We start from the raw sequence: 14,386 nt of genomic DNA, 5'->3' as shown, positions 1-14,386 counted from the left end.
AAACCAGCACGGTGGTGCAGCGGTAGAGTTGCTGCCTTACAGCGCTTGCAGCACCACAGACTCTGATTTAATCAAGACTACAGGTGCTGCCTGTACAGAGTTTGTACATTCTCCCCGTGACCACGTGGGTTTTCTCTGAGATCTTCGGTTTCCTCACACACTCCAAAGACATACAGGTATGTAGGTTAATTGGCTTGGTGTATGTGTAAATTGTCCCTAGACACAAAATGCTGGAGTAACTCAGCAGGACAGGCAGCATCTCTGGAGAGAAGGAATGGGTAACGTTTCGGGTCGAGACCCTTCTTCAGACTGTCCCTAGCGTGTGTAGGATAGTGTTAATGTGCGGGGATCATTGGTCGGCGCGGACTCGGTAGGCCGAAGGCCCTGTTTCCACATTGTATCTCTAAACTAAACTAAACTATTAAACATGAGTAAAGCTGTCCACAGGGTTCAGAGTATGATTGCTTTTTAATTCATCAAATTCTGGAACCAAAGGCGGCTGTCCACTTGTAAAACCTATACTTTATGGCATTCAAACTATCTGATTTCTTCAAAAACCATCATGTTCGTTACTTCTAAATTAGTAGATGCAAACACTTTGGGCATATGATAGATGAAAAATAGTTCATATAAACTTGATCTGGCCGGTGTGCGACTCCAGACCTGCCACTGAGTTGAGTCTTAACTACCTTCTTAAGGGCAATTAGGGTGAACACAAAATGTCTACATTAGCGCTGCTGTTCCGCGAATGAATACATTTGAAAAATAAATTGACAATGAAAACACAAGCTTCCAATATGTTTTTTTATTGCAACTGGGCTTTTAAAAGTATACTACCATCTGTATTTGAGATTCTTTCATCAAGTGCTAAGAATATTTTTAAAATACAATTTCTATAAGAGTTAAAGTCCAGTGAGGCAGCAATCTCTAAATACCAGAAAGTCCCTGTTCATTAAATGTAGGATAGAGAAAGTAAATATTTCAGTATGCATCGAATTTGCATCTAAATTCGAGATCAAGGATCGGTTAATCCTCTGCACTACTATACAATTATTTTTTTTTAAGTGCAGGGAATGGACTGGACAATTTGAGATATTTAATCTCTTTATTTAAAATAGTCTTAGAAGACGTATTTAACTTTATTTTAAAAACATACATACAAACTCCCCAAACCTGTTTGGTTGCTCTAGTGATACTAATTACAGAGCATGATTACAAACTACATAAATCACCCTCCTCCACACCTCCAGTCCCCACCTACTCCCTTGCCTATTCTTAAGAAACCACATAAGCTGGAAATCTAATTCCCAGTCTGCTTCATGATTTAATAATGGGATAACTATAAAACTGCCATCAAGATGTTCTAAAGGACATTCTTGAGATATATGAGCAGCTTATCAGGGAAGTATATCCTTCCACCATGCACCTTGTAAAAATGTATGCCTTATTACAAATTAGCTACAGAAATATCAAGATATGTTTTCCTATAAAAATAGGGAGTAAATAAAAAAATATAACCCTATCTATAATTTAAATAAATTAGAATGCAGAATCTATTTGATCTCACCCTTCAGGAACATTATTCTATCTGCTTCTCATTACACTCTCTTGTGCCATCAAATAACCTAGTATTCTGTTTTTATTGCCTTACAATGCCTGCAAAGTAAGTTTGCAGTCAAAACTGAGATGTATTAAGCGCTGAGGTATATTAAGAGATATATTTCTCAATGAGAGAGGGAAAATAAAATTGGCAATGCATCTTAAGGATTCCTAATGTGCCAAATTCTTGCTGCTAAAGGCAAAGCTTTCGATTCATGTCAGCATGGACGAGTTGGAACGAAGAGCCTGTTTCCATTATAGATCCATGTCTTTACATGCCACTTTTCAACATTTAGGATAAATATGTTCAATGAGGCAAAAACAAGATAATATCAAACAACTTTTGAGATAACAAGAAAAGAACCAGGAAAGTATCTAAGTACTTTTTCTCATAAATTTAGAAAGTTCACAGCATTTTTAACTGCACGGTAAATCACTAGCCATGCAACAGTGGTAGGCTTCAGATCCTGGTGTTCAATGTTATGGGATAAAATATTGTGACAGATATTCCTGAAACCCCAAAACAATGTGCATAGTAGAATCCTTTCAGTCAGCTGCATTTGCACAAAATTAATTCCACGCAACTCTCTTGATTACCAGAAACAAAGATCAGCAATGTTTGAATTGCAGCAGCATATTGAATCAAACATCTTCTTGATTCATGTTGAAGATAATGTAGCATGTTTCCAAGTGATCTGGGCCCAACCGATGCTCAAACTGAGGTTTAAGGTCATCAGGAGTCAAACCTTTGAGAAATTGAGAAGCAATTTCATGGAAAAGGGTCTGACCAACATCATCTGTAAACAGAGAAAAAATGTCAGTAATTTGGTTTCAAAGTGGACCGAGACCTCTTAAAGATGAATGCAAATTCATCCAATATCAATTCAACAATAGTATTCAAAGTTTTATCTTAGATGAATTAGTCTTAAAAATGCTGAGGTCCACTCCACTAACATACCAAAGCCCTCTCTCCGTGATCAAATACATGGACCCTAGCCACCATTTTGAAAATAATCATTCACATCGAAGCATCCACCAGAATATTAATGATGAATCTGATGGTAATGAGCACTGGCAAAGACACCGCTTTAAAAAGTTTTCTTCACTCAAAGATGAAAACTTTGTTCGGAAAAGGGGACGTACAACGTGATCTGGGTGTCCTAGTGCATCAGTCACTGAAAGGAAGCATGCAGGTACAGCAGGCAGTGAAGAAAGCCAATGGAATGTTGGCCTTCATAACAAGAGGAGTTGAGTATAGGAGCAAAGAGGTCCTTCAGCAGTTGTACAGGGCCCTAGTGAGACCGCACCTGGAGTACTGTGTGCAGTTTTGGTCTCCAAATTTGAGGAAGGATATTGTTGCTATTGAGGGCGTGCAGCGTAGGTTTACTAGGTTAATTCCCAGAATGGCGGGACTGTCATATGTTGAAAGACTGGAGCGTCTAGGCTTGTATACACTGGAATTTAGAAGGATGAGAGGGGATCTTATCGAAACGTATAATATTATTAAGGGGTTGGACACGTTAGAGGCAGGAAACATGTTCCCAATGTTGGGGGTCCAGAACCAGAGGCCACAGTTTAAGAATAAGGGGTAGGCCATTTAGAACAGAGATGAGGAAAAACTTTTTCAGTCAGAGAGTTGTGAATCTGTGGAATTCTCTGCCTCAGAGGGCAGTGGAGGCCAATTCTCTGAATACATTCAAGAGAGAGCTAGATAGAGCTCTTAAGGATTGCGGAGTCAGGGGGTATGGGGAGAAAGCAGGAACGGGGTACTGATTGAGAATGATCAGCCATGATCACATTGAATGACGGTGCTGGCTCGAAGGGCCGAATGGCCTACTCCTGCACCTATTGTCTATTATCTATTGAAACTGAAAAGACTTTTGGAAAAGGTAATTGATTCCTTCAAAAACAGTCTCTTACCCTTAATAAATGTTTAATCAAATAGGATCCTTGGGAGAACTCTCTGCCAGTACCAACATACCAATGCCTTGTAAAGTTGCAAGAGTGCAGACTGGGAAAACCCCAGATATACAACTCTTACATATTGAATGAGCAAAAGATCCTGTGAATGAGCAAAGATCCTACCAAAAGTCAAACAAGAGAAAACAATTTAATGGTATTTTCTCAACACCAAACCTGATTACCATGGAATTGTTTCGTGAAATGTTCATGAACCTACAACAATCTACTCCCAGTTCAATTATCTTGCAAAATTAATTTATGCAGCATATATGTAACGTATAACTGAAATATGTCTCAAAAGACTAATATGAATTGATTAAAAAGGCTTTGCACCTCCATTAAGATGATAGACCTATTTTACAGTTCATAAAAAATACTTCAAAAGTCAAAATGCTTTATGTGCTCTCAGATTTCTGCATCAGATTGTGTTGAAATAAAGGTGGAAGAATAAATAAAGTCCTTCGGATAATGGTCTAGTTTTCACATATTAAAAAACTGAAATACTTTCAGTACGGTATCAGAATATGGACCAATTGATCACTATAACCTTCACAAGTTTGGACGTATGATAGTTATGACTCACAGGAACCAATGTTAAAAGAAACCAATCAAAGCCTATCTATTATGCAGAGGTCAAGAACACATCTTTTACATGGAGAAGCAAGACACCAGAGAATGAACAAGCCAAATATTAACCAAAGTGGAAGAAAAAGTCAATACGAGTGCTTATTCAATACAAGTGCTTAATCAATACAAGTATAAATAGTATACGGAATGTACAACAGTACTGCATAAGAACAGGTCCTTCGGCCCACAGTGTCTGTGCCCAATATGATGCCAAATTAAACTAATTCCTTGTGCCTGTACACAATCCATATCCCTCCATAGCCTACATATTCATTTTACTTCCACCACCATCCCTGGCAGTGCGTTTCAGGCACCCACCACTCTCTGTATATTAAATGACGCCCTCTCACCTTAAAGCTATGCCCTCCAATATTTGCTATTTCCACCTGGCTAAAGATTCAGTCGACCCTATCTATGCCTCTCATTAGTTTATAGACTTCTATAAGATCTACTCTCAGTCTCTGATGTTCGAGAGAAAACAATCTAAGTTTATCTAACCTTTCATCTCTTATCCAAGCCCATTGTCAATTTGTGTGTGTGCGTGCGTGCATGCATGTGTGTAAAACAACAGAGGTCCCAGCACTGATCCCTGTGAAGTACCACTTGCCATAGAACTCCAGCCAGAATTATACTTTTCCACCATTGTCTTACTTCTAGGGGTAAGACAGTTCTGAATCTAAACTACAGTCACCATGGATTCCATGCATCTTAATTTTTTGGATCAGCCTGGATTGAGGGATTTCATCATATGCTTTACTAAAGTCCATGTAAATAACAGCCACTGCCCTATCCTCATTAGTCACCTATGTTACCTCCTCTAAAAAACTATATTACATTTGTGAGATCTTGACCTACCCCAGACTCGCTAACTGTCCCTAATTAGCCCATTCTCGTAATTACTCATTGTTTAAGTCATTATTTAATCACTATAAAAAGCTGATGATAATGTTATTCCACTGTAGTCTGTTAGAACGGTATCAGAATATTAACATCAGAAAGAGGGAGAAAAAATATTTAAATGTTGAAAAGGTTCTCTGTTTAAAAGAAATATATCAAAACAAAAATTCTGCTCTGTCCAATAGCTGCAGTCCAAGAATTCCCATTCCTCCCTGTCCCAGTGCTCACACCACCTAACCTCATCAGCCAGCGTACAATTGTAATGATGGATGTTGGAGTCATCAGTCAGGCTATTGCAATTCTCTGTAATTCCCTTCTTAGAGTCTTCATTTTGCTATTATTTACCAATAGTGATTATTTACCAAATCACTGAACAAATCTTTTTCATGGTTAGTCCTGTCGAAAATTTGTCCTAGACTAGTAAGCCATAAACATTTTTAAAAAGTCATAAAATAAACGTATTTAAAATATCTTTAAAAAAATTAATGAACTGATAAAGTAAATATATTAAATTCACATTGCAAGACCCCAACTCGGCTATAAAGATATGTAGACCAAACAGAGGCTAGAGAGAGGACAATTATACTATGCACCATTTTGTGACTTTTAGTAACAGGGAAGGTCTGGTACTGGAGTTAATTGAAAATTAATATTGACTGAATGTTGCTATATGCTCTTTGTTGCAAAATTAAAATAGCCCTGAAGAAAAAGGAACACGTGTTTCCATTGAAACCTAATTCCATATTGACGTTCTCATGGTCTTTTTATTTAATTTGAGTTGTTTAGGATATGTTGAATAACTATTTTGTGAATAGTTTTTGTTTATTTTAACTGTCTAAATCTATTTGAATTTTTAAACATCCCTGATTTTCAGAAACATTAAAAAAATCTTTTAAAAAGCCTCTGATCAAGGTCAGCAGGATTTTCGTTAAGCCACACAACATGGTGATGCATGCATATTATATCACAATATTCATGTTCTAATTGATAGGCAGCAGGACAGCAAGCCAGAATTTCATGTAATTCCATTGTGGGATTAAAATATATTTCTTCCTACCGACACATTTTTCTTTCAGAGACTTAATGGTACTGCACAGGTTGACAGCAGTTTCTTCTTGCCCACCTCTTTCTTCTCGAAATGAATCATTGTTGGCTTCAACTTCCATAGCTGATCGAGCGTTACATACTATTTCTGCCACATCATCTTCTTCTTCAAAATCATCTGGGTAGTCTGTATAGTCCACCTCGTCAGTGGCTGCCAATGACAAATTTGACATACAAAGTTTAGAACATGGTTATATTTGCTCATAGGTCATTCATTCACTGTTGCAACACTTAACTCGTTATTCAGTGCAACATCATCTTAATAGCAGTTAGCTCCAAAATCAATAAATTCTACATTTTGAAAAAGCAAATGATGCCTATCTCAGTCACTATGTACACTCATATAGAAATGGTTTATTGCACCCAATATAAAAACTAATTGCAGAGTTTGCAGCAGCTTAAAGATTAGAGTGGCTTCCATTATAATTTGGTTTGATAAAACATGATTCTGATTGTCCTCAGGCAAGGAGTCTTTTATTGCTTTGTAATGGCAATGCTGAGAAAGTGAGGGCAAAGCTGTTGCATTGCTGTTTTTTCATTTGGCTGAACAAGGGATTAATGATCCAATAATGTGTTCTTTATCAGTTGATATTCACATCTATCAGTACCCATACCTCCAATAAAGAGTAATAAGAGTTCTTACCCTGAAGATAACTAATGGAACATTTTGCAACTAATATCTGCTTAATTGCTGCATAATTAATTTTCACTTTGACTTTCCCATTAACTACCACATTTTAAGAACTTTTTTTTTGATGGTAGACAAAGGGTGTAGTGAGAGAGAACAATCAGGCACGAGACACATTATGTCTACCATACAAGTTCTGAAGTATATTCCATCAAAGATTATAATGCTCTGAATCTTTATGCTCATAAACTAATCTAGTGATATTACCATTGGTAAATTACAATCACATTTTTTGTTTGTTAGACCCCTTTAAAGAAGGGAGTGAAGTCATTGAATGAAACATGAAATTGGAAATTCCAACTAAGATTGTATGAAGCCTAGCAGGCTGAAATTACGTTACTTTGCAAAACAAAAGCTTGTATATTATTGTTCCCACAATGTCGAGCCTCAAATGTTCTGTACATGCATTAAATATTCAGGTCAAGCATATTCGATTTAAGTCTAGCACCCTGACATTTGCCACGGAGCAGCACTTCTATCTTTTGGGGAAGTATGTTAACTTTAAATAGAATGCTTCCATGTAAATTATAACGTTCATAACTTCCCACAGCTCTTCAAGAACTTTCTCTGGTCCTTTTGTGTGGACAAAAAGTAGTTCAATAAAATGGGCTAACAATTCCAAATGTCCATATGTTGCTGTTGCTTAAGGGTAAAGAGGGCTAAGAACCAGTGAAACAATGGCACAGTTAATAGAATCATACCTCACAGCTCCAGTACTTCGGTACAATACTGACCATCAATACTCTGTAATGGGTGTGTGCATGTTCTCCCAATGACCTTGTGGGTTTCCTCAGGGTGCTCCAATTTCTTCCCACATCCCAAAGACCTGCAACTCGACCCGAAACGTCACCCATTCCTTCTCTCCCGAGATGCTGCCTGACCTGCTGAGTTACTCCAGCATTTTGTGAATAAATCGATTTGTACCAGCATCTGCAGTTATTTTCTTATACCAAAGACCTGCAGTTTGGTGGGTCAATTAACCACTGTAAATTACCCCAAATGTGTACTGAGTTGAAGAGCTGGCAGGGTCTTGAAGGGAATCTGGGGAGAATAAAATGAGATTGGTGTAAATGGATGATTGATGGTCAGCATTGATTTGGTGGGCCAAAGGGCCCATTCATGCTGTGTGACTCTATCAAAGCTAGAGACAGCAATTATCACAAATTCTGGATTTTTATGAAGCAGCATGAAAAGCTTCAGTAAAAGTATCACCAGGATTTCAATAATGCATATGTGTGAAATATTCAAGTTAAATGGAGAAGAGTCAAGGTAAGAATGACCCAAGATAATCAATTAAGTAGATTACCATAAATTAAAATTTAATAGTTGCCAAGGTGCATTATTTGCTTTAGCATCAAGACAAAAATATGATATAACCGCCTGGTGACAACGCTGGAAATATAGTTACGTTGGAAGTAAAAATAGCATCAAAAGTGTTTCTACACATCAAACTACCTTCTGTAACCGCTGAGGTTTCAGCACTTGAAGCTGGTACTGTCATCTCATCCTCAACATGCTCCCCCGCCGAGGACAAACTGTCCTGATCAAAGTCATCAGAATAATTATCTTCTTCTTCATGGAGTCCAATGTTCTCACACACCTCGGAGGGCATCACCGTTGCATTTTCATCATTTTGACCATGTGGTGAACAAGTGTCTTCTTCACCAGGATCCAAAGACCGACAGGGGTGATCCGTGATCTCATTACCGTCCCTTTTCCCAGAGTGTGCATACTTCACAGAATTATATTTTGTAAGCTGAAATTCCTGGTCTCTAATGAACAGCTTGAGGTGTTCCTGGACATAAGGTATCTTCAGGATAGTGCTGGCACTGGGTCTTTCTTCAGGATACTTGCAGAGAAGAGTTTTGATCAAGTTGTGCAGATTTTCAGAGCAGTTCTCGGGTACACAAGCATACTCACCCTTAACGATTTTATAAAACAAGCTTAAGAGGTTCTTTGCAAGAAATGCAGGTTTCAAAGCACAGAGTTCATATAAAAGGCAACCAAGGGCCCAAATATCAGATTTAGAGCTGTAGGGAATGTCTTGACAGAGTTCAGGGCTTAAATAGCATGGTGTGCCAACACAGGTATTTGCCATATCCAAAGTGTGGGTCATTACTTTTGAAATTCCAAAATCGCCCAGCTTAACTGTGCCCTTCTTTGTAAGAAAAATATTGGATGTTTTAATATCTCGATGGAGAATCTTCATAGAATGAATATACTGAATAGCCATAACTAACTGAACAAACCACCGCATAACATCCTTCTCAGCAAAAGACCCCTTCTCTTTTTCAGACTGGATCAAGTCATCCAAAGTACCTCCATCACAATAATCTTGGACAATGAAGAGATACTCTTCTCCTGGGTCAATGAAGTATTCATGACAAGTGACAACATGGGGGTGCTTGAGTCTGGTCAAAATGGTTGCTTCTTGCATTACAGCTTCCTTGCTTCTCATCTTGAGTGATGAATCAATCTTTATTCTTTTGACAGCATGCAGTTTTTTGGTTTCCAAGTTATTCATTAAGTAGACCTCTGCACTTGCGCCTCTCCCTATTGTCATAACCTTCTCGTATTTCTCCATTTTGTTCGGTTCATTTGTTGTTGAGAGCTCTGGGGCTTGCACTTTACACATAAAAATAAATGAAAGTAAAGGTGATTTATGCTTAATTTATATAACCAGAGTGAAAAAAAACATTTTAAATGATTTTTAATGAAACAATTCTTCAGCAGTTTTGCACTTTATGTACATATAAGAGTCATCTCAACAGTTTATGGAGACTCAAGGACCTGCAGATGCTGGAATCTTGAGTGAACCACAAAATGCTGCAGTCACTCAACAGGTGGAGGGAATTGACAGGTGGTGTTTCGGGTTGTGACCCTTCTTCAGACGAAGTAGGGAGGAGAAATCTGGAAAGGAGGTGAGCCGGACCTGATAAGTGATAGGTGGATATAGGTGAGGAGGGTTTGATTGGCAGATGGGTAGACAAAGGCTAAAGAAGAAAAGATCATAGGGTGGCAGATAAGTAGAGACGAGGAATGAAGTGTAAAGCTAGAGGGAGGGATGTAGGTGGAAGGGGACAGGGGGGAAGGATAGTGGGAGAAGTGGGTGCTCGCTCTAGTGGACATGGAAGAGAAGGTGGGGGAAGGAACCAGGGAGGTTATGACTTAAAATTGGAAAATTCAGTATTCATACCCTTGGGTTGTAAGCTACCCAAGCGGAATATGTGGCACGGTTTCTCCAATTTGCATGTGGCCTCGCTCTTGCAATAGCGGAGGTCCAGAACAAAAAAATCAATGTGGGAATTGGAAGGGGAGTTAAAATGGTTGGCAGCCCGGTTTTGCATTTATGGGGGTGTTTCTTGGTCTGGATGGTTTGTATTATAAGGAGGCTGAATAGAGTTGCAGAATGGAACAGCTTTTGCAGTTCAATTCAGTTTTAATTTATTGTCACATGTACCGAGGTACAGTGAAAAGCTTTTGTTGTGTGCTAACCAGTCAGAGAAAAGACAATACATGATTACAATTGAGCCATACAGTGTACAGATACATGATAAGGGAATAATGTTCAGTGCAAAATAATGTTTAGTGCAAGATAAAGCCAATAAAGTCCGATCAAAGATAGTCCGAGGGTCACCAATGAAGTAGATAATAGTTCAATACTGTTCTTTAGTTGCGGTAGGATGGTTCCGTTGACTGATAACAGCTGGGAAGATCAGAATGGCAACATAGGGTCAAGGGAATAGATGCCTTTCTCCTCCTCCAGTACTCTTAAATTAGACTTTGCACTTCAATGTAAAGGCAAGATTATTCATAATTTTAGAAGCAAAGAAAAATGTACAAAGTGGCAAATTGCTTAGTATTCATGACACCACAACCATCTATGCCAGCACGAGTATATTATGTTCCCAAGATAATTAGTTGCATTTATTTTTGTGAATGTCATTACCATGTATACTTTTATTCTGTGGGCTTCATGAGAACAATGCATTTCATTACACCCTGGTATATATGACAATAAACTACTCTGAATCTGAGAAATAGTAATCCTAATGATAGGAAGAATAAAGCTCTGATGGTGGGGGAGAAAACATTATTCCATTTCAGCTTGTGGAAACAGTAAAGGGATTATTTCAATATTTCAGGTTTGCAGCAGTATTCAGATGATTGTCAATATTCTGCTTCGGACGTTGAAGTGGTCAGGGAAGGATATCGACATTGTGCTTCAGACATTCAAAGCAATCTGGGGACAAGGGTGCAGGCGGCAAATCCTGGCATTTATTGTACACCCCTAAATGCTCGATTGTTATTAACATGTTTCATGGAAGTTTTCAGATATTATGAGGAATTATTAGAGTGGGAAACTTTCTGCCCATTAGGGATGATAGTGATTGGGATATAGAAAAGGTAGGAAACGAGTTGTTGTCTAAGGATTCGTGCAGGGCACTCGGGAAGTTAGAGATTTAAGAGGAAGAGAAGGATGTCAATATGTTTTTGACAACATGTCAAGTGTCCAGATCGGGCTGATCTGCATAGGACCTGAGAGGTGAAGAAGCGGAATTGTTGACATGGCTTTGATCGAGGTGGATTCGAGGAAGCGGGAAGAGCAGAGTCTGAGGCGGCACATTCAACCTCTCCTTCCCCAGTTGTGGACCCCGCCGAGTCCAACCCCCGGCTGGACACCAGAGCAGCCGCCACCTCCCCGTCTGCCCACTCGTCCTCCCTCCCCAATCCTAGTCCTCCCTCCCCAATCCTCCCCCTCCCTCCCCGTCCCTCCCTCCATGACTATCCCTTCCCCGCTCCTCCCTCCCTGGCTGAGCTTCCCTCCTCTACTCTCCCTCCCCGACCTTCCTTCCCTCCTGATCCTCTTTCCTCCCGGACCGACCCTCTTCACCTCCCTCTGTCCCCTCCCGTGATCCACTCACGATCCCACACACGATTCCTTCCTTTCCCTCCGACCCTCCCACCTGTCCCTGACCTCCCCCGGACCCGCTCAGCCCCCCACGACCCCCACCCAGTCCCCCCGCACACACACCCACCCACCTCCTTAACACCTAAACAGCCGCGGCGTCCCGTCTCTGGGGAAGTGACGTAGCACACCAGCGGGGCACCCGCCCGGCAACCAATCAGCAGCGGCGCAGCGACCTGCTTCCGGCGCGGTCGGGCTCCGCGCCCCTCACGCTGTCCGCGCCCCTCACGCTGTCCGCGCCCCTCACGCTGTCCGCGCCCCTCACGCTGTCCGCGCCCCTCACGCTGTCCGCGCCCCTCACGCTGTCCGCGCCCCTCACGCTGTCCGCGCCCCTCACGCTGTCCGCGCCCCTCACGCTGTCCGCGCCCCTCACGCTGTCCGCGCCCCTCACGCTGTCCGCGCCCCTCACGCTGTCCGCGCCCCTCACGCTGTCCGCGCCCCTCACGCTGTCCGCGCCCCTCACGCTGTCCGCGCCCCTCACGCCGCGGGCGCTTGTTGTTCTTCCAAAGACGAAATTGCTCGCGGTTTATGCTTTCACAACTAAACCTGTGGTTTTATGAACGGCGCACATTGGATGAAGATCATTTACAAGTATTTCCTATAGATGAACTCAATCAACCAGAAGTCCCTGTCGGTGGTGGAGGGAGCGGGTCAGTCAGCATCTGTGGAGGGACGATGCTTGGGGTCGGGATTCTTCCTCAGACTGAGGAGGTGGTGAAGGAAGTGAAAGCTGGAAAAGAGAGAGCCTGGGAAGTGATAGGTGGCTGCAGGTGACGGGCGGGGCAGAGCGAGGAGTGGAATAGGTAACAGGCTGGAGGTGAAAATATGCAAAGAATGACGAAGAGAGGAGTGAAATGTTGAGCTGATGTGGGAAAGACATGGGGGGGGGGGGAATAAATGGGAGATGGGTGCACAAAGGAGGGGTAAGGAGCAGGATTTCTACTGAAATGGAAGATGGGAGATAATATAGAAGTACATGGGGGGGGGGGGGGTAAGTATGACAAAAAACTGGTGTTTGGGAGCTATTCACAAAACTACTCCGTTTGAATAATATTGCTTGTTTTCATGAGCATTTGTGAAATTCAGACCCATCCCAAAAAGTTTTCTTTAATCCATTTGAGAACATCTTTGTTTCCTCAACTACCTCCTTTACTAGAACTATTTTCGTTGTCTATTTCCAAATTGTCAAATTACATATTTATCAATTCATGTAATCAAGTTTGTATCCAAATTTTTGAACATTAAAATCAGAATGCAAATGTGGGCCATTTTCTGATGAAACTCACTCCAACGACAGTTAAACATTGGTTTCCCTCGTTTAAGTGCTTAGTGCAAAGACACTTGGTTTCTCTTCACTGGTGTTCCAGACTAACGGCTTCTTTTCTAAAATTCAAAGCATCACACAAATTTCAACATTGTATCATAGCAAGTTTAAAAAAAAGATTTCTCAAAGTCTTTTTGCATTAAGTATGTCTTTTGTTGACTTCTCCATTCTATTTTTATCTTCTAATTAATGTAATGATGTTGGTATTATACAAGACCTCCAAAAACATTTCTGTGCCATGTCATTCTCCACATAGGAATCTCAAGCAGGATCATGGAATCCAGAGCTCTAAAATTAATGTTGGTGGGCCCATATTGCAAGTAGACCTCAAGTTAAATTCACCACCCCTTGCTCCATCAAGCATGTGGCAATCTGCCACTGCTCAGAATAATCCAAATATGTCAATACTGTTAGATTTCCTTGCACTTTGTCTTTCCTTTGATTACAATCCAATTTGTACTTATCTTTAGCCCAAGGTGAATTGCAAAAAACACCTTGACTTGAGGTTTATGATTTCTACTGCAATAGTTGTGGCTATTCATAAATCATGACTGCACAATGATCCACATTAGGTGCCTTGGTTAACATGAACATGAAATATCTTTGGAGATGTATTTGCAAATACAAAAATGGAAAATTAAGGCCAAATATTTTTGTAATATTGATGACATTCAACTGAGCATGAGATTTGTTATCACTCTTACTTGACTTTGCAATTACAAGTCTTGGCGTTCTCCATGATGAGGTTTTACTATTGAAATTATCCTGCAGATTTTCCACGGATTCATCGACAAAATCTTTTTGTTCAGTTGGATGTACTAATATTCCAATCAATGCAAGATGACAATAGGTTTCTTGTACTCCTCTATACGATCACCCCACCATTCCAATTTCTACATATTTGCTCTAACTAATCTGTGCATTCTGGAAATTAAGAGGTCATTTAGTCAGATTCATGCAGCACAGAAGTGGGCCCTTCAGCCAATCACCTCAATGCCAGCCTCTTGTTCCTATACTCCAATACAACCAGCAGTCTGCAGCAGTTGTCCTTGTCCAAAAGTGACGTCACAGCAGAGTAGTCAAAAGATTGGTGCCATTTCAATTTAATTGCCTTATCCAACTCATAAAACGAAGTTCTTTTAATGCAATCCCTATGCTGTTAGACCAGTTTTCCTGATGGTCTGGGTATACTGGAAATTGCCCCACCAGCTGCTCT

At 40.5% G+C, this 14,386-nt stretch overlaps 1 protein-coding gene across 2 annotated transcripts; it reads right to left on the bottom strand.

Moving 5' to 3' along the window:
* Positions 1 to 738: 738 nt before the first annotated feature.
* nek12 (NIMA-related kinase 12) lies at positions 739 to 12,494 on the bottom strand. Of its 2 annotated transcripts, none has more exons than XM_078411984.1 (4): positions 12,416 to 12,494; positions 8,333 to 9,502; positions 6,143 to 6,340; positions 739 to 2,396 (listed from the first exon to the last, which is right to left on the bottom strand). In XM_078411984.1, exons 1-4 carry the CDS (start codon positions 12,429 to 12,431, stop codon positions 2,242 to 2,244), a joined length of 1,539 nt encoding a protein of 512 aa, XP_078268110.1. In that variant the 5' UTR covers positions 12,432 to 12,494; the 3' UTR covers positions 739 to 2,241. The 2 variants fall into 2 exon arrangements, with proteins under 2 accessions (XP_078268110.1, XP_078268111.1); XM_078411985.1 differs by having other exon boundaries at positions 6,209 to 6,340.
* Positions 12,495 to 14,386: the final 1,892 nt, after the last annotated feature.

Source organism: Rhinoraja longicauda, chromosome 15 (genome assembly GCF_053455715.1).
Source record: "Rhinoraja longicauda isolate Sanriku21f chromosome 15, sRhiLon1.1, whole genome shotgun sequence".
In the NCBI taxonomy this organism is placed as follows: Eukaryota; Metazoa; Chordata; class Chondrichthyes; order Rajiformes; family Arhynchobatidae; genus Rhinoraja; species Rhinoraja longicauda.
Note: the sequence above shows the minus strand (reverse complement) of the source record. Positions and strands in the feature narration are given on the sequence as shown.